Genomic DNA, 26,984 nt, shown 5'->3' with positions numbered 1-26,984 from the left:
GAAGCTTCTCTGCACCCCCCCGCACTGTCTGTGGGTGCCCCTGAAGCCTCCAAACATCCCCCACACTGGGCGTGGCTCAGTGTGCCTTGGCACTCCCTTCTTCTAATGGCCCAGGAGCCAGGGTGCTCTGGGGCCAAACAAAAGAAGCTGTTAGCCTCAAGTAGCAGAGAAAGAGGGAGATGTGCCATACTGAAGGAGGGAGGGGGGGTTGCATTCTGCCACACTTCCTATGGACAAGTCTACAGCATAACAGGAAAACAGAAAATTTGTTCTATATTTTAGGATAAGAAATGTTAATATGAAGAAATTTTTTAAAAATTACGCCAAATTAACTTAGCTGTCTCCACTTCATTCTTAGAGTAGACATGGAAGAGCTGGAACATAATTCTTTCTAGGATAGTCATTAAATTCCTTTTGTAATTTTTTTTGTTCTAGTTTGGTTTTGATTTGCAGTAAAGATGCATGCATAATTCAGGGTTCACAGTATTGTCATTTATAGATGATGCAGACTGGTGGCTAGACAATATTATAAAACTACCATGGAAGTTTTAATAGAAATACAACAAATTAACATCAAACAAGAAGTAATTATATGAGGCCAAAACATTTTGTGTAACAACAGTCTTTGAGTTGGTAAAGTATATAGCAAAATGAAACAATTTGGGATTGCCTTCGAAAAAGAGTGTTTACAATGTAGTTGTTTCCTACACCAGAAAATTATCATGTCTTTTCCTTGTCAAATATGTAAAATTAGGTTTGTATAAAGAAACATACCAGTATGAAAGAAAACCTGTTTATTGTTTGAATGTAAAGATGCAGTCGAAGAATGCTTTATAGAAAGGCTTATGGAATGACGTTCTTTATAAACCTAAAAAGCGCATAAAGAAACGTGTTAATGGTACAATACATTCATTTCAGGCCTCTCTGCAGTTTTTCATGTAAGAATATCAAATGAGATCTTAAGCATAAAGCGTGACCAAAGGACCTACTCTTTTTGAGCTGACTATAGATTTGCAGTCCATTGGAAGAAAAGATAGTATAATACAAGATCAGTGGTGTTGGTGCCTTAAAATGTGTGTTTAAAAAATAGCATTGTATAACCTTGCATTAGATGGCTGATTTATCTGGGTAACTTTCACATTAGATGCCTAGTATCTGTCTTTGTTAAACAAAATAATTTGTCTTAAATACTAATTATAGTCCTTTTAGACTGGATCAGTTCCATGACTTAATTATTTGTTTGTTCCTCTTTAGCTGGTGTAGTTTCTAACTAGTTTTATGTTATCACTATGATGGTCTCACTACATTGTTCTCTAGGATCTGCCAGGGCTGCTAGTGAGATTAGAATGATTAGAAATAGTACTTTCCCTCATTCACTTATAGGGAACAAGCAAGGTAATATAATAGCATTTTCCTGAATTTTGGAAGCCCTGTCACCAATACATAGGAGTGGAATGCTTTGTTTTCTGCTATAAACCACTTATTTTTTAAATTGGAAAAAATAATATTTTCAAAGGAATAGTTTTAAGGCCATGTAAAGTACATTTTTGTATTTATGTTATTTTTCCATAAAATAGAATGCTTTAATTGCTTATGCTGACATGAAGAAAAAATAAAAGTCAAAAAAGAATAAGTAACATGGTTTTTCACATCAGAATTATTTTTCATGAAGATTACGTTGTTTTGACTAAATTTTGTACAATTGAAGGCAAATAATTATGAAAAGCAAAAAAACACAAAATGAAATAAGTAAATACTATTGAAAATGTATTTGAAAAATGTTAAAGAAAGCGTGTGCTTTCAATAATAAAACTGTTTCACAATTAGACATCACTGATGACCTGTCTTATGCCTGAAGCAAGATAAGCTTGTCTTTTGTATTCTACAGTCTTAAAAAAAACAAAACACGAAAATGTGCTAGTTAGTGCACAAAGAGTGCTTTGTGGGCTATTCATTGAAGGACCGAATACCATAAATACTTGTAGACAGCAATTAGATAGAAAATCATGGCAAGATTTTTTTTTTTTTTCCTTTTTATTTTTTTGGCTACAGGTAAAAGAAAGATCTTATCAGAGCCAATTTCTCACCTGCCTCAGGCAGACGTAATTAGATGTAAGCAAATTTAATGGAGCTTGTGTGCTCTGGGGCCATTCTGTAATGCTTTAATAATTGCATGCCTTATTAAAGTGGATTTAAGGTATGAAGGCTGTTTAACATGTCAAGTGGCAGAGAAGATAAGATACAGTTTAACTTTTTGCCTCTTAGATTAGTAATCAAAGCTAAACTGCAATGAAAATATTTAAAATAACAGATTTAAGAATCTGAAGAGTAATGCATTAGATGGTACATTGTACAGATGTTAATGAAAGAAAGAAACCTGTAACTTAGCTTTACATGCATCAGCACTGGCATACTTGTACACCCTCCTTGTCCTGTTCTCCATTAACTCAGTGCCAGTATTGGCAAGGTAAAAGCCTGATGTTTTATGTAGAAATCACATAATTATTCAAGTAAATAAGCATTAGTTTAGTACATTTCCCTAAATCCACCATTACAAATTGATACCACAAACTTTGCCAGTGGCAAGAGTTTTCTATCTCAGAGTAGCCTGCTTTTCCATGTGGGATACCAGTTGCTCTCACTTACATGCAAAAGAAGTATTGTTAGCAAGCCTTCTTCACGTGCCTTCTGTTGATCTCTAAGAGGATCAGGATTCCTTTAGAGTGTATTTCAGAGGCTTTAATGATGAGAGAAAAACATTCCATGATCTCACAGTGAACCCGGCCAATTAAAAAAAAAAAAAAAAACATATTTATCTTCCATGCCATTTTCTTGCTGCTGAAGTTGCCTGTATGATGCATGATATTTTTATATTTGAAGTATACCCCTCTTCAGTAGAAATCCCAGGAAGTCAAATTACTCAGTAATAGCTACAATGGAAGCAGTTATTGATCGGTTTTAACATGTATGTGCCTGAAATTCCAGCAATATCCATTGCTCATATGAGACAGTGTAATGCAGCACAATCACAAGATGCTTTTTTGATATCCTTGCTCTCTGGACGCATTTTATGGATTAAAATACTAATTAACTTGAAGACTGTGCATATAACATTTGACTTTCAATCTTGGTAACTTTATGTACTGGTCTTACCTGTGCAGTGTTCTAAAGCAAATTGCTTCCACTGCAGCACAAGCTGTAATATTCAGGAGGAAGGTTACATTTGGAAGGAACCTTTGGGTTCCTCACACTATGGTCTTCCTTAAAAGTAGAGCATTTAGTTTTACTTTATTTATATAGTTAACTATGCCCAAATCTTATTAAGAATTAACACTAAAACTTGAGCCCCACTATACATTTTAAAATATTACAAACTTCATTTCTCATATATATGAGAATATAGTTGAAATCGTATTTATGTCATGCAGTTAAAGCAGTTTGTCCTCAGTGATTCTAGTTTTTCTGGAAGTTTTTAGAGTAATGTTCACCTTCAGTAAGTTTTATAAGTGCACTTAGCTCGACAAATTGGTAAAAACAACTGTTTCTTCATTGTATCAGTCAGAAATAGAATATAAGCTCAAATATTTGTCTTTTATAGGATTAATACGCATTATTTACTTTATACCTTGCAGCTTCTTCACAGTTTGATTATAGCAATGATTTATGACTGAATTAAATATTTGAAAAAGTATTGTAATGATGAGATCAAATAATAGAAGTACTAGGTTGAAAAAAACTCTTTCAAGGCTAAATTATGTTTCTAACTTCCAGCTGTTCTTCGGACCACAGGAGAGAAATTATACCATAATGCTATTCAACTGTTGGACAATAATAAAAGTGGAAACTTTGTGTCAGGGCTGATTAACTTGTGGTTCTCAGCCTACATTTGAAGTGGGGCTCTTATGCCATAGCTACATCCCTTATCTTGTAGGTTTGGCTGCTATGAGTACTCTGGACAATCTGCATGCTCAGCCATGGGTAGAGCTGAAGTCACAGGGTCTGTGGAAGCCTAAATTTTGAGATGGTGTGGGCCCTAGTTCCTCACCCAGGATATTTCCCTCCAACAATGGAGTAATGAGTCCTTAGGGAGCCATTGCCATCTCCTGTCTGTCAACAAATGCTAAAGCTCCTTCTCTAATATGAGCTGTCTGAAGTGTGTATTTAACTTCAGTCTCCTCTACTGCGAGAAGATCTTGACATTTGCCTCACAAGGTCAAGAAGATTGGTATGCTCCCGCTGTACACAGAACGCTCTGAAAAGCTGATAGTTTAGGGATACCTATGTTTTTGTGTGTCAACTTTTCATTTAGGAAGAAAGAATGTTTCTTCTCAGTATAATGAAAAAAGTTACCTGTACCTTTTGTTTATTATTTAAAGCTAACCACCTAGGTGTCTGCATTATTGTTTGTTATTTGCATGCCACTAGTGTACAGAAGTGTAATCCTGACTGAAATTGATAGCCAGACTCCCATTAATTTTAATGGACGTAAGATTTACATATAAAGTAGTACATTAAAAAAGAACTAGTACTACACAGTTCTTGGTTAAGCTCCTGCGGGTGTAATTTAGTGTTATAGATAAACTGATCTAATAGTGAGTTGCTGCCAAAAGGTTGATCTTGCCTTCCTCCTTCTGGCTGACTCTTCCAAACCACAAGTCTCTACTTGTTTCTGCCCCTGTAAAAGCTCCAGAGACTGTGTGGCTGCGGCTGCGTGATCCAGCAGAGAAGTGCTACACAGAAGGGAACTCACTGTGTAGATGCCACAACCTCATGAAGGACAAAACTCTCAGTAGGAAGCTCACCGCTAAATCGGGTTTTCTGTAATGTCAGATCATATCCTGAATTAAAACTGGTGGTTGCATGTGTTTTGTCTGAGCACATTCTCTGTGCAATGGAAAGGAACAGTGTTCTTTGGAAATGTATCTCTAGTTTTTAGTACTGAGAAATTTTAAAGTAATTTTGGGGGGAAACTGAAGGAATCATCGTCACAGGGGAACATACTTGCTTCCTCTAAACGTTTCCAAAAAATTCACAGTTCACAAGCATAACAGAAGGAAGTAAGGAACTTTTTGTTAAAAAATCAATACAAGGCCCTAGTTGTTTTCTTCTATATCATATTGTAAGGATTTGTTTACTTACTTATTACTGAATAAACTAAACATTGGCATTATTTTTAGGTAGTTCAGCTTATTTAGAGCTGATTGTTCCGCTGTGTTTTCCTTGGGCAGTTACCAGACACTGGAGCTGTAATGGAATCTTTGACAGTCTTTACAACCTGTGCTTTTGATAACATCTCATTTTATTAATATGAAGAAGACTTCTGTTTATCATCATTCGAAGTGTAGCATAAAATGAACAATCATATTTTTCCAAATAGTGTCAAATTTTAATGATTATCTATTCTGTTAGGAGTAATGTATTCTAAAAGTAGCCTTTAACTTTCGTTAGAAAAATTATCCCTGAATAATGTTAAAGTATTATTTTGTATACTTATGGGATAACTTATAATTAATTTTTATTGTAATTTTTTTCAGATTGTAAATTGGGTAAATTTATGCCTCTTATGTACTTTAGGGAATATATTGTTGTTAGACTTTCCCCCTTCTAATTCTCGTTTTCTATTTAGCACAAGCTGTTGTCAGTAATTTTCAAACAAAGCTTCCTAAACTTAATTGGTTCTTTGGAGTTTAAGTGTATTTGACACTTTTGCCTTAGGCTTGTTCCCTAATACATTTGTCTACTACCTCATTTATCTACATCATTCATGTTAGTTATGATAGAAGAAAAGGTACCACACCTGTTTGTTCACCAGATATTGAATGAAAAGACTTGGAAACAATTATGAAACAACAGGAGCCATTTTAGTCAGGCCCTTTTTTTTTTTTTTTTCCTGAGTGAAAAGATTCACATTGGAAAAAATCAATGTGGAAAAATGGGAATGGTATGCAAGACTAGAAATCCATCAAAATTAGCTTGGGATTTAAGAAGAGCATTATGCAAAAGAGATGAGTAGGAGAAAAGAGAAGTAGGAATGGACTTTAAGTGAAGAAAAGTTTTGATTCAGAGAATAACTGGAAGGTTAGAAAAATAATATAAGAAACTAATATTTGTGTTTGGAATGTTATTTGCCTGATGCTTGTATATGAATGACAGATGCTTTGTTACCAGTGTAAGATGATGTCTGGAAAGAGATTTTAATGCATGGATACAAAGAAGTGTTTGAAAATAAAGCATGTTACATAAAAAGAATACATGAGATTTTGTAACAGTTTGCATAAGTGGATCTAGAAATAGGTTAGAGAGAAACATGTTTCCTTCTTTGCTCTCTCTTGAGCCTGTTGATTGGAGATTGGGAAGGATGTCAATATTTTCAGTAGTGACAGGTGACAGGAGTTAGAAGGAAGAGTGGGAAAGTGAACGTGCCTGGAAACAGAAAAGTAATTGCAAGTTGACATTATTGAGTGCAGTGCCTCCTAAGGAGACGTCAGAGACAGACAAAAGTGGAGAGAGATGGCTTAAGAGCTGAAAGATCGCTTTGCAATTTAGGGAGAACAAATCAGATCGTCTAAAGAAAAAGTGAAATTGAAGCAGTGGGGCAAGAATGGACTATCAGGCATTTAAAGTGAAAGAGAAAAGGAAATAAGAATAGTCAGAGAACTTGGAGCTGAAAAACAGTGGGAGACAGAGTTCAGTAAAAGATGTCAAAAGCAGAAATATTAACAGAATGAAAGTCAAGAAGGAGAATGGTGTTGTGTTAATACTGGAATATTGCTTGCTGCTCTTTAATGCTTGGTAGGATTTAAGTTCTGGATGCAAATTCACTGTGCAGACTTCTGTGCTGAAACAGCTTAAACGTTTAAAGGCGCGACTGCATAGTTAGGACCATAGATGCTTGCTTTCCAGGTCTCTCTGATTTGAAGTTTTACAAGACTTCTTGTCCTAAACTGATCCTTTATTTCTGCTCTGGCCTTTACACTTTTGCAGGTGATCTGTTGATTTCCCTGTCAGAAGCCTATGTTGATCCATTTGGGAACTGTGACTTTACAACGGTTTATAACTTGTCTGCATGGAGATGGATTTAAAAGTGACATAAATTTTACCACTTGCATCATGCCTCTTTCTCTGCCTCTGAATCAAATTTCAATCCCTTTCTTCAAAACTTTATAGCTCTAGAACTGTTCAAAGCATGGAAATATGACAATTCTTTAACAGGGACAAAACAGCACATCCTTTTTTATCCAAACTATGGTGCTTGAATGGTTGCACTCTTTCAATTGAATAGATTGATAAACCAATAATGCTCTAAAGTTATTCTACTCAAAACATTTCATTCTGCCAAAGCTAAAACCACTGAAAACAGCCTTATATTGGGAAAGTCATACATATGTGGCTGCATGAACCAAACCTGTAATAACTTTTGTTTTAAGTCTCTGAAGTCCTTTGAAAGTCCTGGGAGGAAGTTGGCTGGAAGCTCATTTTCAATGAGCTGAACTGTTTGCAGTGCAGAGTCTTGGATTTGATTAAAAGCATTTTAATGCTGTTATTAAACAATTCTTACACAATCTCTTTCTAAGCTATGAACATTTTAGCATTTTAAAAGTATCTGTGTGAAAATACTGCCTCGTTATTTGATGAAACAATACAAAATTTCTTCAAAGCCTTATTGAGGTTTCTGTTCCTGAAATGGCAGAGCTCAATTGCTTTGAATCCTACATGGAACTAGAGGAGAAATAACTTTGATGTTAAAAAAAAAGAAAAAGAAAATCACAAGAGATTACAAATAAAATTAACATAATTAACATTGCTGGCAGGAAGAGCTTTAGAGCCTTTTACATCTTAGAATTCTAAAATTTGATGACATCAGACTAACCTAGTTTAGAAGCTATTCGATGAACTTATGAGAAAGAAGCTAAACTGTGATCCTAAATAAACAGCACTGGAAACATATGCTAGAACTACTTTGGGATTAACATCTTATAACTTTACTACTTAACTTGAGAAAGAGTTACTATAGCTTCAGATTCCTTCCTTTTTGTACAAAAAATAAGCAGCTTTTGCTCTTTTTTTTTGGTGTTTTGGGAAAGGAAGTTCATGGAATCCATCCAGTTTACCATTGTCATACAACCTTTCATGTGTGAAAGTTATAAGGAAGTTAAGAATCAACTATGAACCTGTCAAGGTATTGTTACCAGACAAAAAGTTCACTTCCCAGCTCTTTGTAGAAATGAAAGCTAAATATGACACCAGGAATAATTTACCTCAAGGCAATTTAAGGTATAGATTTACAGTGCATTAATATCTCTGTGGCAGGTGAACTCCTACATTGTGAAGGATACCTGACAATCCTGCACTACTGCAACCTGCTTTACCAACTAATACTAAGACACATTTACAGTAGAGGATTTTACCTTCAAAAATAGTCCTATTTTCTCTATTCCAATCCAAAGATGGGTGGTTTCATCTATCCTTTTTGGTTTTTTTTGCTGTCTCTCCATATTTTTGTATCTTAAAGGTCCCAGCACCCTGTTAACTGTTTTAATCCTGAAAAATAATTTGAAAAGAAAACGGAAGTTTTTCAATGCCTCTTTTTTTGCATAAAGTTCTAAATAATTCTGCTTTTGGTGAGCAGCTGATTAGGAACTTTTTGGAAACCTTACTGTGCATCGTACTGCCCTCCATCATCAGAAGTTCAGTCTCAGTCCCTGACATCCATAGTGGTGGCAGTTACTAATCTCCTCAACAATACTTCTCAATAAGTCAGGAAAAAGAAGGGAACTTAAAGTTGTTGTGGCATTAAAACAAGTTCTAATTTTTTCTTGATTTTATTGATATGTGTGTGGTAGTAATTCTTTCACAGTTTTCATATATTATGGGTTAGAGTTTGATTCAGCTTTCAACAGACATTTATTTACCACCATTCCTTAACAATAATTATGATTTATTGTAATTTATTCAGCTTTTTATGAAGAGGTAAAAATAGAATTTTTTATATTAGACTTTATTAAAAATCAGGACTATTTTAAAATTCTAAACATGTGTAGAACATGTTCTTGTTAGTAAGATGAGGCTTTAGAATGTGGATTTTATTAGCTATATGTTATGCCATGAAAATGGAACTTGATTTTCTAATGGTCTTGATAAATGCAAGTGATATCAGGTAGTTACCTCTCAGGTGAGGGGTCTGTGCTACACTAATACATGTGTACAAAGTGAACCATTTAAAATATGATTCTTTCGCGTAACTTACCACTAACATGTTTTCCACTAGCAAAATGTGTTTTAGTAATGCTCTTCAGTACCTTTTGTTCACTACAGAACAAAGCCCTGAATTTCCATTCCATTTTGTTGGTGCTGCAGTTCTCTGCAGCCCTTGTCTTGTGGGTGTGTGTAAGAGGGCTCTGCAACCATTGTTGGTGTCTGAAGGAAATAGTTCTTCTCCTGTTAGTGGATTTAGCAGGAATTACAGATAGAGTAGAAATTACTTTGAAGTGATTATACCATTTGTGCCATCACATACTGATTTTACAGTAAAAGAAGGCCACAAAACTGGAGGTGAGAGCACAATTTGTTTTACTAAGCACTGTTAAAAACAGCATTATCAAATCTTTCAAGTTGTTTCTGTTATCATGTACTGGTCTATCTCAAAGAAATAAAGCCCCACTTGCTCTCTTGACAGCACATAGTAAATTGACTGATGTAGTTCAGTTGGAGAGCTAAAAATGAACTAAAAATAATGGGGCATAACATTCTAGGGTTAACGTTTATTCATAGATGATGCAATTAAATAAAACAGACATTAACTTCAAGGTCAGTCAGTAAAGTAATAAAAGTGAATATTTTAATTGAATTGTAATTGCTTCCCATTGATACATGCAAGTTAAGTAAAATAGATGTCAGTGCTGCAAATTATAGTTCCCTTCCTAATTAATTCTTAATTCTACATACAGTCATCCTTGTTGTTGGTTTATCCACCCATCCAGCTTTCTTCACATCGAGTTTGATGGAGGAAAAATCTAGAGGATATGGTTAAATGGAATGTACTAAGAATTTAAAACACATTACTTTTCTTTTTAGTCCAAGTCATTTTAAGAATCTGAATCAATCTACTCCTTTGCTTAAAGAAAAACAAAAAAAAAAAGAAGTATAGATTTATATTAACTCTTTTGTAAGTATAATTATAGATACTTTTTTATATTGATATTAGCAGCAGACATACAGCTTCATCTAAACATGCATAACATTGGAAGTTTGAGATGTGGATTGCTGGTTCTGCAAATTACAAGTTATATTGGTTCTTGATGCCCTTAGCAGATGGTCTCTATTCATGCACAATACAAACCTTTTGGAAATGAAAGGAAATAGTATTTTTCAAAAGAAAGACAAGCTATCAAAAAATCAAATTCTACTGAGAAACCAGAAAGAGTACAATGCACTTTCACAGATTTTCGTGTAGGTGTGAGATATTACTGAGGAGTTTACCCATATAAATAGGCTTTTTTTTTTGTATACTATTTGTATAATAGTTTATTTTAAATTATTTTTTTTATTCATTAGGGAGCAAAACAGGAGGTATATCCTTAATATAAAAGAGAAGTTGTGAAAAAAATATATTAGTGTGTCTGATTCTTTTTCCCTTCTCACATGTTTGTAGTGTATCCCTTGGTTTAATTTTAAAGGAAACCTATTTGTTTTTATCAAGGAGATGAGTTACTTTTCTTAGAAAAGTAATTAAGTTAATGAAGAATGTTAATGTAAATGAGTGAAATGGGTACTGTAATGTGGTACTCATTATTATTTGTTTATTTTAAAAGAAAATGCTTGTTTTCCCTAATATCTGTCCCATTAAAATTAAGGGCATAATAGTGTAAGTTGGAAGATATCACCAGAATCATTGGAACTATTGAAGTGAAATTAAGATATTTCAAAATGCCTTCCACAAGCATAAATTATCATTATCTTGTGTCTAACAACACACATTTTTAATCTGTTAATAAAGAGCAATAAACCAATACCAAAAAAAAAAAATAGAGGGAGGCAAAAAATGCAGTCCTTTTTCACTTTAATTATTAAGTGGTTTTTATAGTGCTACCCTAGATAGTAAGGGATTTTTAATGTGCTTTAATGAAATATTTAAAAACTTTATTAACGTTTTGAGATCTCATTCACTCTAACTTGTTTTAGTTTCACAGGAGTTTAAATATACCGAGACCATCATTGTAAAAATTAAAAGGCATATCAGCTATTTGAACAAAGCAACGACTTTGTATAATAGTATACCATACATCTAGATAACAGCTTTCATCATCAATGATCTAAAGTGCTTTGCAAGGTACATACTTCAGAAATTGCTTCTAAATGGAGTCATTCTGGTGGCAGCTCTTTAATGGTACCCATTATTGTATAAAGCAGTAGAGTAGGAAAAAATAGACAAGTATTGTGATCGGTACAAAAAAACCCCAAACCACAGTAATTAAGAGTAGTAAAAAATGTGATCACTGAAAATTTTCCAGTGTTCCTTCACTTTCAGAAGTCATCATTTTGTTTTTTCTTATTTACTTTGTATGTTAAGACCTTTTGACCACTTAGTCTCAAATCCTACTAGGACATTTATTTGGTTGAAGATGTCAGCTCTTGAAGCAGCTGTTCCTGAATGTTTTTTTTTGTCCAAGTACAGAGTTCTGCCAGTTATTTGATTTGTTCCTGAGAAGTGACCATTTAACAGCCGTGAGCTGGTAGAACTCCTGAAGTAAAAAAATCTAAAACAGGAACACAGAGGGGCAAGTTAAAGAAATTATTGAATGTTAATAGGGCTTGCTTTTTTACCAAGAAAAATAAATCAAAATGTAGACATCGTACAGAATATTTTGTGATGGATCGAAAGGTACAACATTAAAGACATTCTCTAAGTCAGAGTTTTCTTTACATGTCCATTCTTTTTAATTCTTAGCTTGGTGGGTCACACACACAGAATGTGATTTAGAAAAAGAGTTTTTTTTATTATGGAAAACAGTCTATGTCCCTTCCAGTACTTTGCAGAAATTATGAAAAATTAATTTGTGTTTAATTTAATAGGTATCTACAAAGGTAACTTCTGACTCAGAGGTGATTTTTTTGTACTATTACATTACCATGGACCCACATGTTTACTTCACTAGTGAGTGGAATTTCTAACAAAGGAAAACAACAGCTTTTCCCATTTATAGGCATTGAAAAGGCAATCGGCCTTATTTTTCCACAAACATGGAAGCCAGTTGCCCAGAGTAAGAGAAAATTCTGAATGTGTTTTCATTATGATAGAAATGATTTTATATACAGTGTGACTAGTTTCTAAGGGACACATGCTCTATTAAAAAAAAAAAAGCCTTGGTGTCATAACAGTACTTTATTAAAAATATTTTTACACTCTTTCTTCTTTTTTTCAGGTTTAGATCCAGATAAACATCTAGGAAAATCTCTGGATCAAATGGAGCCTTATCTTTTGGAGGTGAGTATTACTTAAAGGCTACTTATACAGGTAAAGTTGCAATTAGAAGGTAACATAGGCAGAAATTGAGTAAACTTAATGGAAAATTACTTACTTTCAGAAATCAGGTGGTAACCCAAGGCACACAGAATATGAACCTCTGATATGCCCTCTCAACATGAAAATAATTCTTTCTGGAGGTAGTTCACAAGTGGTGCCAGCATCTTTAAAACCAACTAAAGACAAGAAATTTCAACATTAAGGGGACAGTAACTTGTACGTCAATTTAATAAAGCTAAATAATTGCATGCAAGTTAGAGACTTTCAGAGCAAGGAATGGTAGTGGCAAAATCATAGGTGATATAAAACTTCCCCACAGTTATGCCCATCTGAAGGTTTCCTACCATTTTTATCACCATCAGACTGCATAAAGTATGGCCTTTCAAATATGGAACAAGATGTTTAACCCAGAGGATGTGCAAAGGGTTTTGTAGTCCTCAAAGCATGAAAATGCTTGTAAGCAGAGCTAATAGATTTATTTAAAGAAAAATTCCTTAACTAGAGAAAAAAAAAGACCAGATTTTCATACATGAGTGTTCTTTGGGTTTGAAGTAGAAGCATCAAACATCAAGCTAGGTTCAGTTTAAGAATAACAGTTTTAAAACCCCACAATTATTTACACATTCAACTAGTAAGAGAGTCTTGCTGTAAGTTTTATCAGTATAAGCTGTCTAAATTTGCACAAAACCATCTCCTAAAAATACTTTTTGTTATTATTCTGGGTAGTTACATCTCAGCCAGGCTTTGTAAGCAGTTTTTCTGAAACAATCTAGGGTGTGACAAACTTGCAGAAGACAAAGTAACCCAAATTTGTTTTTAAGAATGTCTTTTGCTGCTGAAAGATAGCAAAGTTAAATTGGAGTTATATCATGAGTTTAACTTCATTTTGTTAGTCATTTACATGGCTGGAGAGAAGAGGATAGATCATTGGTACTTGGCAGAGCTGAAGAGGAAGAATGATGGTCCATAACATTCAAACTGTCTGGCCTCTTCTTAGCTTGAAATTTGTTCCTTCTGTTTCAGAGCTGAAGAATCTGCCCAGAAACCTTTTCCCTGCCCTCCTACATAAACTAGTTGATGTAAAAATCCCCTCCATTATCTCTTTTTGTAAGTCTTGCTTCTCCTATATCTTCAGATCATCTAAACTACAGCAACAATGCAAGAATACCAGGAGGTGGGAAGGAAAGGCATTTTCTTCTGCTCCAGAAAGAGCAAAGGAAGGGAAGCAGGGAAATAAATATATTCCTAAATACTTTTAGAATGGGTAAAAAAGCAGTGGCAGAGATATACAGTAGGAGTACACACAGAAAAAAATATTTTTATATATATAAATACATATGTATTAACTAGATATAAAATATTTGTTCATACTGTGTCATTAGCATATGTTTTATTTCATAGAGTGATAATAATGCTGGATGTAAAACAGTAAGTAGTGGCTAGATCTGGAGATATCCAAAAATAGTTAGAAGAGGGAGTGGATTTATCCTTTCTGAAAAGTATAGATTGGATTTCTACAGGAAAAGCATCAGTGAGCTTTTGGATTAGGCAATATGATGTAACTGATCACTGAGCTAACTTTGAATTGGAAGCTGTAGGAACATGGCTGTTTGGCTGAACTAATAAACCACTGAGAACCAGAGCCCACACCTTTCAGGTCACCACTTGTGAATGTGGTCAGACAGCTGCCAGGAGCTGGACTGTGAAGTTGGATTCGCGCTGTGCCAACATGCCTGGCTGGAGTCTTCATTGTGCTCCACGTCTGTGTTGTAGGCCTGCTCTGCCACTGGCGTGCTGTAAACTGCAAGAGAGTAACATTACAGGGGAAAAGCAGTTTTACTGACATGTGGAGTCACATTCTGCATGTAGTGTAGAAATGGCTACTGACTGATAAATTCCCCAAAATGCTGTTTGGGAGATATTTATGGTCATGGGTAAATAATACACAGTTTAAAGAGAACAATAAACATTTAAGTGCTCCTCCTCCATGTTGTTGCTGCAGATCACTTAAAGCAATGTTTCTGTTTGTCAGAGCTGTTTCTTTCAAAACTTAGTGACAGCTAAGGAAGGGTAAACCTTTGTAATCATGAAACAATGAACAACTTACTATGGAACAGATTCAACAGAAGCATCAGCTTTAATACGAATTCTTTACTGGTCAGTCACATTTGGATGAATTAATATTTATGTAAGACTAGTGAAACAAACCAAAAGGAGGAAAGTACAGCTCCTGTGTTTGCAGAAAACTTCTGTTACCAAAATTGAAGTTGCAGCTTCAGTGGAGCTGCAGATGGGTAGCTTCTCACCTCAGTTGAATCGGTAGTCTTGACTTTCCTTGAAACTGTAGCAGCAAGTATTGCAATTTTAGTTATGTTAATAGAGTATGATTAAAATAAGACTTAAGAAGTATTCTCCATTTAACTTCATCATCATTCATTTTAAAAATAAAATAACAAACCTGTCATTTTGGGGAGTTAAATGTTTTCTTCCTGATGTTTGATAGCTCAAGTTAAAGTGATTCTTACTTGGTTTCACTGAAACTCTTGCAGTAATGGCTTAATACTTATCAAACCCCACATTTGCAGGTTTTATCTTTTATTGATATAACAATAAGCACAGCAATGACTGCATAGCTTAAGGTGTAGAACTAGTAGGACATCCTGACCCTACTGGGAAATGGTCATCAGGCCATTGCAAAGGAGACTGCATGACTGATATTTGTTCTTGTATCTGTTTCTTGTGCATATGTACGCTATGAAAGTCAAAGTCAGTACAAATAAATTGGTTTTACTGGATACTTAGTTGGCTTTAAGGCCTAATAAAACCAAATCATTAACTATAAACTGAAGAGAAATGCTTAAGTTTATGATGTGAAAAATACTCTTTTGCAATCCAAAGAAGTCTTCAACATCACACATTCTGGTAGACAGAATGTGAGAGTAAGGAGTTCATAGTTTTCAGTAAAGAGGACAGACAAAATTTAGTATTCTCACCATACCAAAGCAAACACTATAATAAATTCGTTTTTGACATTGCAGATCCCCCAAACTACCACAGCTTTACATACTCTTCTATCTTTGATTTGTGTTGATTATCTAACCAGTAGTTTCAAATTTTACAACAAATTCCTTGAAATTTGTTTTTCTTGTTGGTTTTTGCTAATTTATGCTTTTTCCTATTCTTATGGAATTCTCTTTTGGGTTCTCCATTGACATCTAACGTTATTTGTAATACATAGCTGTTTATTGAGCTAGGTGGAGGATTTTTCATTACAACATTTTCCTATTGTGATGTACAGGTTTGTGAGAATTTTTGCAGTTTTGTTTAAAATGAAGTAAATATTGTTTTCTGTGTTCCTCAGTTGTGTTGAAAACTGGCTTTTATCTTCATTAGTTCAGTGCCCAGAAAAATACCAGAGTTGAATGTAAGGGGGTCTTTGATATTGAACCACAACATGCATGACACGAGTCATTTGGGATTAGTAGGGAATAACCCACTTTACATTTACCAAGTATTCATAATGTTCAACTTCTCTGATGCAGCAAATCAGGAATTAGGACCTTCCTCTTTTTATGCTAGGAGTTTACCTTAAGGAAATGACAATAAAATAAAAATCAACTTGTATTAGTATAATGTGCCTGTTAGTATTTGTCTTGTGGATATACAAGAAATATGCATGAAGTAATGATTTTCTGTTTAGAAAAATCTCTTGTTGAGGCATTATGTCAATGGTAATGGAAAAACAGCCAAACAAACATGAAAATCAAATCCATAATCCAGCCCTGATTTTATCCACTGAATTATTTAACTTTGGAAAACACTGTCACCTAACTGTCTTCTGATTTAGTTTAATTTGTTTGCAATAGAAGTAATAATTGCTGACATAAAGGTAGAGGTGATTTTGCTGCTGTAACAACAAAAGAATATTGAAGCCTTGAGTGGGAAAAACTTTGATTCATTTTGCAATTTTTTTCTGAGTTTACATACAGAAGGTTGAGCTTATGACTACAGTGATGATCTGCAATGAATACTTACATAAGGGGTGTATTTTACTGGCTGAGGACATGGGCACTATGGCAAGGAAAGTTCTAGAATTATTTCTTTTTTCTAAATGACAGGTCTTTGTTTAATTATTGACAAATGGTTGCTACATAATTGCTAAACTATTAAATTGCTCTTGTGTCCCACTGTATCCTATATAGCAGGAGCCCCAGCTTTTTACCCTAAAGAACTTGTTGGCAACTTGCCAAATCTCAGGAGCTGCTCACACTCTCCTTAGAATTTATGAATAGAATGGTAAATGCATATTATGGTAATATTGGCTCTACTTCTCTCTCTGCTAATGGACAGTAAGAAAATGTATAGTCATTTGTATGGTTGCCTTAGAAGCTGATGAGTACTTCTTGATGTAAAGAAAGTTTTTGTTACTACAGAGAATTTACTAAGTGTTACAAGTTCTGTCTGAGAACAAAATCTTCACTTGAAATTGGAAGCACTTGCATTCATATCTTTTGATTACTAAACTTAAATGAGAAAGTTAGCTTTAATCCTTATATTTCGTTCCCAAGGTAGGAAGATACTGTTCTTCGGGTAGTGTTTGGACTAATTCCTTATGTACCTTGTGTCTCATGTATTTGAGTTAGGATTAATTTTGTGTGGTCTAGGAGAAGTTTTCATCATATTTCGTTTGGATTTTGAATTAGACTTGCATATTTATAATTTTCTGTTTTCTTGCCCATCCAAACTAGAAGACAAATTTAGCAGTCATAATATTTTGATTAGAACAGGGTGTCAAACTCATTTTCACCAGGGGCCACATCAACCTTGCCCTTGCTTTCGAAGGGCCAAATGTAATTCTAGGATGGTAAAAATGTAACTACTCCTACTACTACTCCCCTGGATTAGTCTAAGCCGCCATATTGTTATGAATGTAACATCCCATTTGCAAAACAAAATAATTGGCATTTGAAAAATGTTAATATTCTAAATGACTAAAAGGGAAAGTTCTGATGTCACTGATGACGTTTTTAAAATATTGCTGACTTTATTAAATGAACATTAAGGATCTGTTCTATGAGCTGCTGAATATACTCAGTTCCTCTTGACATTAGTGGGAACTGAAAATTCTTTAGCACCTGGTATAATTGGTGTAAAGAATGATCTTGAAGCCAGTGACATTGAAAATGAGGATTTCCCACAACAAAGATGGAAAGTAGTCTCACGTCTTTTGAGTAGTTGATGTTAGTTGCCAATAATTATTCTAGGCAATGATGTTTCCAAGCAGAGCTACCAGTTTTGAAAGTGACTTGTAAACAGCTGTGCCATATATTCACTGTGGAAAGGTTACAGTTAGAAAGATCTTTCCTGTTTTTCACTCTTTCAGTTTTTTTTAATAGTTTTCTTTAGGGTTTTTTTCTGTCAGTGGAAGCTACAACAAGAGGAAGAGTGAAAGGTTTTGACCAGCTGTTTTATAGGTTGTCCATTCTTGGTGCATCAACATTAATTATTCTTGATGTGTTTGTCCTGTAGAAACCTTGTTGCCATTGTTGACAGATGGAGTTCTCTTTTATGTCAGGAGTGTGATTTTTTAATGAGCACTTGATTAAAGGTTTTGTTCTGCTCCTTTTCTTTGAAAGAAAATGTGAAAGTAAAAATGAAAAATGTCTCTCATACCAAGACGTTGAAAAATGATTCAATATATGTTCCAAAAGAGATTTAGATTCTACACCACCAGACAGCTAAATGGTCATGTAGGGCATTACCAAGGTATTGTTTTCTCAAAACATTTGTACTTTTCTCCAAAATGAAGGCTAAAGGTGATTCAGGCCTTTGTATAATTAAATGAATTTTAAATTTAAAATGTGGACTTCAATTTTAATAAAACATTCAAGTTCCATGCATTTGTTCTTTCACACCTATTTTTGATTTTTTTTTTTTTTTTAGCTAAGATGATGGCTGAAGTTCTAAACACTCTTTGAAGTTTTACAATATAAAATTTTGAAAGGGAACTGTAAATTAACACAATCTGTAAATTCGGCGTCAACAACAAAAATACAGTATCATTTTGATATATCAGATAGACTTCCTATACAAATATTCTGGTCACAATATAAAAATTGGACCTATGATACATAAATTAGCCAGTCCTATGCTTGCCCAAAACTAGACGACAGATTTGGAATTATTTTCTAGCCCTCAGACAGACTTTTCCTAACAGTGTCCTACTTGTTGTGGAGAACTGCATTGCTAGTTCAACTGCAGAAGCACATGGGTGGATGTCTGTTTCTCTAAGGAATAAGCCTAAGGGTGTTAAATAAATATTCCAAATATTAACATTGACAGTAGCAATGGAGTTGAGGACTGCAGTTCAGCTTCTCATGAGCTACTTGAAGCAAAGTGTTAATGCTTGCTTAATGTGAAAAAACCTGGGCAGGACTTGGCTTGAGGCAGCTACTACTGGGACACTTTAGTAGGTGATATAATCTGCTGATGAGGAGACTAATTTCTCCTGCAGAAAATGGGAGAGTGTCCCCATGCTCAGGCATGGTACAAATGCTTGATTACTATCCATCAGTACAGTACATTAATACAGAATTACAGGGAACTATTCAGCAGTTATGTGCTCCTTATTCCAGCAAAAGGACTTTGGTTCCTGCTCCACAGCTTCTCATTTACAAAGCAAGGAATAATTAAGAGAGTCATATCTCTGATTTTGAATGTATTGGTTTAGGTAGTTATGTGTTTTAGTGTGATATCCAGAGCTTCATGTTGATTTAGAAAGTATATTCAGTACAATGTATAAAGGAAAGAGCATGTTGCTACCTCTTTAGATCTTGCTTTAGCCTTTTGCTTTTGACTTAGAAAACTCTCATTAGTTCTGGTTTTTAGAATTTTTTGAAAATTATATTTGGTAAATTAATTTTTGGTAAATTAATTTTGGTAAATTATATTTACCAAAATATAGAATGCAGTGGTTGAATCTGTTGCCAAATATTGTGTTCATTGTATACTTCTATTTCAATTGCTTCTTCTTGTGTTGATTTACAGTACAAGTTTCTCACATAAGTGATCTAATAATATCTGTCCTAAGGAAAGATAGACAAATATGAGAGTCTGAACAACCTTTCAAGTCCACTGAGGAAGAAAGGCTAGGAAGTCTTTCTTTTATCTGAATGTTACAGTGCCAGTTCTACTTAAAATAAAATACATTGGTAATTTTTAGATTATTGTAATAGACATACAGAAAAAAAAAAACAAAACCAAGAATCCTCTTTATGATATTTGAGTTTTTTTCAGCCTTTTAATGGGTAGTGTTTTAGAAAGTGCATACTGAAATTTTCAGCAAAATATATTTAACAGACTGCTTTAGTGTAATACTTATGCATTTTAATTTCCCTTTTGTGTTAGCTTTCAAAGAAATATGGAGTCCATGTTTGTGGAGAAGGTGGAGAATATGAAACATTCACTCTGGACTGCCCTCTGTTTAAGAAGAAAATAGTTGTGTAAGAAACAGTTTCTTCTCTTTCCTTCTTTTAAAGCAATGGGAACATATTCACATTTACCTTGGGGCAACTTTTGTTGGCAGAGGTAAAACGCGTCCTCTAAGTTCACAAACACTCACTTTGTTTAACACTGGAGAAGTCCTCTGAAAACCTAAATCAATACCTGACAGGACGAGGCCTTCATAGAGGGCTATAAACTTAAACATTTGCACTTTCGTTTACTTGCTGATTATGGCCTGCAGTAAAACTGGTACCTACACACTGACACTTTTATCCTTTCATGAAGTGCGAATTGCCTGTAATATTTGTCTTTCATTACAGCTACATTTGATAAACTGCCACATCAGTAGCCTGTGGTTTCCATTAACTATGTGTATGTGTGTGTGTGTTTTAATTTTAGCAGCTTAGAATGATAATGATAAACATTTTTCTTCAATTATTAGAGGATATTTTAAGTACAAACTTTGCATGAATCCATCTCATTTACATGGAGAAGTTTATTCCTTTGACATAAATTGCTAAAATCTCTGTAGTGGGGTATGGAAAATATTTCTGTCATGATGCAAGTTTCTTATTAGTCAGTTAAACAGCTAAGCCTACTTGTTTTGAGTGAGATGTTTTGGCTACTTTTCCTTTTCTTAGCCAAGTAAACAGACTAGTAATCATGTATTGGTGATGGTCATCTCAGGGAAGGTCAAGATTATGGAGCTTATAGGCATGACTAAGGCTTTCATGGTGAAGGTCTATTAATTTCATTTTTCTGTAAGACTAGATCTGTCCATATAAGGGACAGAAACCAAGAGCTTGTAACAGTTTCATTGCATGGCATTTGGGAGAAGAAGAGCAATAGACAAACTGGTAAAAGGGGTGACAGCTACTCTGGCAGATGTCTGCTGAACAACTGGTTGACTGGAAGGTATGTCCTCCAGAGTGAGCTAAACTAGAGAATTTGAGTCTGGAGATACCTTCTGTGCAGGAAAGCTACGGAATTCAAAAAGTAACAATGTAGAATCTTTAGATGGGATTTAAGTTCATGGATGGAATTATGACTGTATGGGCCAGGAAGTGGGGCTCTTGGAGAAGATTCTCTGAGGGGAACCAGGTGCTAGGTAGAAGCTGTAGGTTGTGAACCAACCTGCTGACTAGTAGGATTTGGAAAGATAAGCAGGAAGTTAGAATAAAATGAGTGTGATGCTTAGGTACATCTTATCACAAATAAAATTGGGAACAAAGGAAAAAATTCCCAATAGCTCAGATAGAGTCAGTTCAGTCTCTTCTAGCAACAAGGAAATATTGTTAAATTGTTGCTAGAGCACAATTCGTTTTTGCTTTTAAAGTCTGATATTATTTCTATTGAACCAGCAAATTCTTATCAATTCCAGTAGGTGTCAGAGGCAGAATTTTGTGAAACTTTGTCATTTAGAGTAATACTAACCATAGCCAGATAAATGCTGTCTACTCAGCATTTATATTGCAACACTTGCATCAAAAATATACTTAAGCATAGGTAGATTTTAACTGAGAGATTAAATGCACTTGTATCAGTTTTTACATTCTTTCTATTTATTTGAGGCTTCTCATGTTACAGATTAGATCTGGGAATTCATTGGAATAGGATGCATAATTTCATAATGCTCCTTTTCAGAGCTCTCTTTTCATAGATACAAAAGATTGGAGAAAATTATGTCAAATCTCTTGAGAAATTCTTGGTTGGTGTAGTGTGGAGAGAGATTTTTTTCGTTGTTTTTTGTTTTGCATAGAATTTGAGGAACACTTTTATGAAAATATATTGTGCCCTTGGTTTGGGATCAACCAAATACCAGTTTAAGTAGAAATATCTTCTAACATATTTTAAACATATTTCTGGCTGTCAGTGGTTTAATGACCATTCAGACAACTAGGAAAAGCTAAAACAGAGGTGGTCTTGCTGAATTGTCTTTATAGGCAACACTCCAAATAATAATAAAACTTAACAATAAATGCACAAAAAATACAGGAAAAGACAAATCTATAAATCAGTAGGTATTTAATAATAAATATATGTCACAACAGACTGTTAAAAAGTTACTCAATCAGGTCTAAATATACATTTCTGTAATGGAAGATTAATAGCCACACTGGCATTGTGTATCTCTGGCTTGATGAGCCCTGCTTAGTTCTTACATTATTCATGTCATACAGACATGCTTTTTGGGGGGCTATTCACGTGAAATCTGTTTGTGAACTTTTAAAGAAAAATATTTTATAGTTTCTTTGTCACTAAATAAGTTACAAGTATATTTTATGCTTTTCATTCTTGCTTCTCTTATACACTGAATCCAAAGAGACTTCATAGTCATGTTAATTATGCTAGTATAGTTCCCACATGTTTAGATAGCCGTGGTTCTGGTATGCATCCTGATACAATTTTTGAAGCTTCAATGAAGTTGTAAGAAATAAAATGTAGAGGTTAAAACCTGTCAGGATTTTCAAGATCCCTAAATTCCTGAACTCCTCCAAGGTGTCTTTGTAGAGAAAGTTTCTGAGGAAGACACTGAAGATTACTCTTGCCTACAAAACAGGTGTGATGGATTAACCTTGGCTGGCTGCTGGGTGCCCACCAAGCTCCTCTCTCTCCCCTTCCTCAGCAAGATGGGGAGAAAATAGAATGGAAAAGCTTGTAGGTCAAGATGAGCACAGAGTGATGACTTACCAATTACTGTCATAGGCAAGCCAGACTTAACTTGGGGAAAATTAAATTCATTTATTGCCAACTGAAAAAAAAATAAGAGTAGGATAGTGAGAAACAAAGACAAAATTAAAAACACTACCTCTCCCAGCCTGCTCTTCCCAAGCTTGACTTCACTCTTTTGTTCCTGACTCTACATCCTCACCACTGAGAAGTTTAAGGGGATGGGGCAACTATGTCTCTGCTGCTCTTTCCTCTTCACACTTTTCTCCTGCTCCTGCCTGGGTCTGTTCCATGGGCTTCAGTCCTTCATTAACTACTTCAGCGTGAGTCTTTCTCATGGGACAGTTCTTCAGGAACTGCTCCAGCGCAGGCCCTTTCCATGGGCTACAGCTCTTCAGAACAGTCTGCTCCAGCATGGGTTGTCCACAGGGTCACTGTTCCTGTCAGAAAACCTACTTCTGTGTGGGCTCCTCCCCTCTGGCCATGGTTCCTACCAGGAGCCTGGTCCAATATGGGGTCCTCCACAGGCTGCAGTGTGGATATTTCCTCTGATGTGGTCCTAAATGGGTGGCATGAGGCAACCTGCTTCACCATGGTCTTTTCCACAGGCTCTGTTGAACCTCTGCTATGTTGCTTGGAGCACCTCCTGCCACTCCTTCTTCACTGACTTTGGTGTCTGTGGGGCTGTTTCTCTCCTGTTTTTCTCACAGCCGCTGCAGAACATTTTTACCCTTTTTAAAATATCAGAGAGGGACCACCAGTGTTGCTGGTGGGCTCTGGGGACTTGAGAGGTCAGACAATTATTATTGAAAAAAAAAAAAAAAAAAAGAAAAAGATAATTAAGACAGTTCTTCAACTGTTCTTCATCGTTTTCCAAAGTCTTCTGAAAATGTTCCTGAACAAAATTCCTATGTTTCTATAATAATCAAACATGAATCACCTTATGTAGTCATGTTTCTACTAAAAATCCAGACTTTTAGTGTGAAATGGCCTTTATACAATTATCAGTGTCTTTCAAATCTCTGCCTTTCGTGTTCTTTCTGTTGGTTGATTGTTTTTTGTTTTGGTTTGGTTTTTAACTGTTTCCTAAGCTGAATGTGACATTTAAGCTCAGAACTTTATTTTTATTAACTGACAACTCATCATTTGATGCAAACAAAACTGTTCTGCTTTTTACCCTTTCATTAGATTTATTATTGAACAGGACTGTAAATTTTATCAGATAGAACAATGATGTGTGTTTGGAGAGGCTGACAGAAAATGAAGTAGTTAGGAGAAAGTATTTTATTTTGATAGGTGTTGTAATACTATTTTCAGCACTACATAATCTACTATTGTGACACATCAGCTGAAAAATATTGACATATTAAACTAGATATCTCTTATGGTCCCATCAAATAGGCATGTGTTAGCTGTGCATCACAGGAATGCACTTCATACAGAGAAGAAATATTTATGTTCTCTTAATTTTTGTGATACTTCTTGAGCAACAAATAAGTACTCAAAAATTCTACTGTGATTGAACAGTTAGGATAGGTATTGATGCTTAGCATCTGTTCTGCTGTACTAGTGAACTGGAAGGTGCAGGGATACAAGCAGAACTGCTTCTCTTACTTTGGAGTTAATTACATTTTTTAGAGTTCCTAAGTATTCTTTAAATTCCACAGAAACATACATTTAATAATGCAAATTTTTTTTTTCCTTTCTGTTGATTTAGTTTTAAGTAGTTAATGCAGCACTGAAAAGTACAAGACTTCTCCATATAGAACTTGAACAGCAAGCAAGAAATGTTTATTGAGAATATCCTCAGACACTGAGGATACCCAGGTACCAAGTGCTACTGGAGTCTTGGTGTCTGTTTTTTATTATTTCTAATTACGTATTTCTATTACTAAATATTTCCATAGTTATTTTCTACCTATTCCTGTTAAAATTAGAAGACACTATGATCATTTGAAAGAATTACTTTAATCTTAAGGGACTGTCTTTAAGATATCTTAAATTAATAAATAATGATGATTATCTTAAGAGGTTTTTTATTTTTAAGTCCCAAACCATGTTTTATAGTACCGATATTTCTGTTACTTTTACACTTTCATTAGGCCAGTAGGAGCTGCCAAGACTTCAACTGTTTCCCTTTTGCATGGTTGTTACGTGGCATTACTAGAAAATTACCTATCTCATCTCACTGAATACTGTGAAGGTCTCGAAGACACTGTGGTTTCAAGTATTACCTGTGTGTCCTTAGCCTTATAACAATTCCCAGATTTTCTTATACTGAATCTGAGTTTCTCTGATGTTTTCTTTGAATTTCTCACCTTCTGATGTTTGTTTCCTAGAGCTACCTTTTTCTTAAGTAGTAAAACCGTGCAGATGGATATAACAGATACTGCCTCTTGTGAATCAGTGTGACAGATTGTGTCTGTAAAAATGAAAACTAAAATTAACTAATTTGGATCAGCACACAGGAAGCTTATCATTGTTACCAACACATTTGGCATTAAAAAGTTGTGTCTAGTAGTCTTCAATATCAGATGCAAGATGGTTGAATCAGTCAGTTTCTCAGCATGAAATATTGTATGTTGTTAATACCTCAAGAACTAATCCCTGGAGCATTAATCAAGAAGAATGGACTTTTAAAAATATCTTATGTTAGTGAAATTAAAAGATTGCTTTACGTATTGGTCCCTAGAATGTAAAACAATGTCATTTATGCTTTCATAGACTACAGCTAACTGAATCTCTCAGCACTGGTCTGGAAGTACAGTTTATTCCTTTTGAAAACTGAAAATTAGTGAAGATAATGTGTTGTTCAACAATATGATTTTATGTAGCAAACACTTTTTTTCTTAATTGCTGTAAAACTAAATAAACAATTAATAGATTTGCAATAAGTTATCTTGGAGTCTGTGTTGTACAGCAAATAAGTGTAGTCTTTATGGAAAATTATGTATTAACATTTGATGCTAATAATTTTGTATTTCAGAGATTCAGCCAGGGTGGTTGTGCATTCGGCTGATGCATTTGCACCTGTGGCCTACCTTCATTTTTTAAAATTACACCTTGAGAATAAGGCAAGTAGATTGCAAATGTCATCTTCCTTTAAGGCTATGTGCATGCTTTCTATTTTTATGTTGCTTCCTCACAGTTTGGAGTGAAGCTGCATGTTCTCATGTGGGTGTACTTCCAAATAACAATGTACATACTGAGTTGTATTTCAGAACTTGCGATAAGGAAAAGCTCAACACAAATGATACCTTGTGTCAAATGAATGAATGGAGGTCGTATATTTCTCTAGCACTTTTCATCTTGAAACTTCAAGGTGCTCAGCCAAGGTGGTTGAGTCAAGCCCATGTGTAACCTGTGTAGTGCAGCCACACTGCAGAATACAGTGGGCTTTAGGAAATGGTGTGAGCAGTGTTGGTTTTCTGGGAGGCGGCATCTCTTTTCACTGTTTCTGTCATGGAAGTGAACAATTTAAAAACTTGCTGACCTGCATGTACTCGAGTTTTAAACCTACTGTGTTTTGTTTTGTCTTTTCCATATGAAAGATACATCTAATGAATGACTCACCTCATGTAGAGGAGATTATCCTGGTGAAAGATCTTAGGGCATCATTAGTAGTTCATTGGGATTCAGTCTCGGCTTATGATTCTGTGGAAACAGCAGGACAGTAATAGGAACTCTGGTGATTTAAATATTGCAGACTTTTATGTGAGCAGATCTAATAAGTTCAAAAGAGAAGTTTTTTTTCCTAGTATTTGTCAGTACTTTTCTGATTTTATTTTCATTATTTTGTGGGTAAAATGATTTTTTTTCCTCCTGAAAATGTGTAAGTGCTAGTATTTTGTTGAAGAGAGTGCCTCATGATCTTCCTGCTACTGTTGTAGTCATTTTTTGTAGGTCTTCTTACTTCTTTCTTCACTTTGAAGATCACTGAATGTCTTCTACATATAGGGATTTCTATAGGACATTATTATATTGGTGTTTTACATTTCATGTCTCTTGAGCAACTACATTTCCTGAATTTCTTTCAAAAGATTATGCCTTTTTTCCCCACCATCTTTTTTATTTTGTTGTTCCAAACAGATAAAATACCTATATATTTTTCTTCCACGATGGCCTCATTCTTCCCTTGGAAAATAAATTGTATTTAATCCTGTCAATTTCTAGTTTGGGATTTCTTTCAAAAATAAAACATTAAATATTTGTGTGGGAGACCAGAAAGAGGATATCAACTAACTATGTGAAGCAAAACCAAATAGGCTGAATAAAGGAAAATTTGGGA

The 26,984-nt window shown here is 34.7% G+C and overlaps 1 protein-coding gene across 10 annotated transcripts in view; it reads left to right on the top strand.

The window, feature by feature from the left end:
* Nucleotides 1–26,984, top strand: part of DPH6 (diphthamine biosynthesis 6) — a 206,280-nt gene that overhangs the window by 45,229 nt on the left and 134,067 nt on the right. For 8 of the 10 annotated variants that reach the window (XR_010472932.1, XR_010472931.1, XM_065064188.1 and 5 more), the window contains exons 6-8: nucleotides 12,423–12,484; nucleotides 19,931–20,025; nucleotides 25,683–25,770. Coding sequence is in view for 8 of the 10 variants with exons in the window: in XM_065064188.1 (XP_064920260.1) it covers nucleotides 12,423–12,484; nucleotides 19,931–20,025; nucleotides 25,683–25,770 (245 nt within the window). In the remaining 2 variants the exon portion in view is untranslated. The remainder of the gene's footprint in view (nucleotides 1–12,422; nucleotides 12,485–19,930; nucleotides 20,026–25,682; nucleotides 25,771–26,984) is intronic. The other 2 variants (XM_065064192.1, XM_065064191.1) reach the window with 1 other exon arrangement.

Source organism: Columba livia, chromosome 5 (assembly GCF_036013475.1).
Source record: "Columba livia isolate bColLiv1 breed racing homer chromosome 5, bColLiv1.pat.W.v2, whole genome shotgun sequence".
Lineage (NCBI taxonomy): Eukaryota > Metazoa > Chordata > Aves > Columbiformes > Columbidae > Columba > Columba livia.
This window is presented reverse-complemented; position numbering and strand designations above follow the sequence as displayed.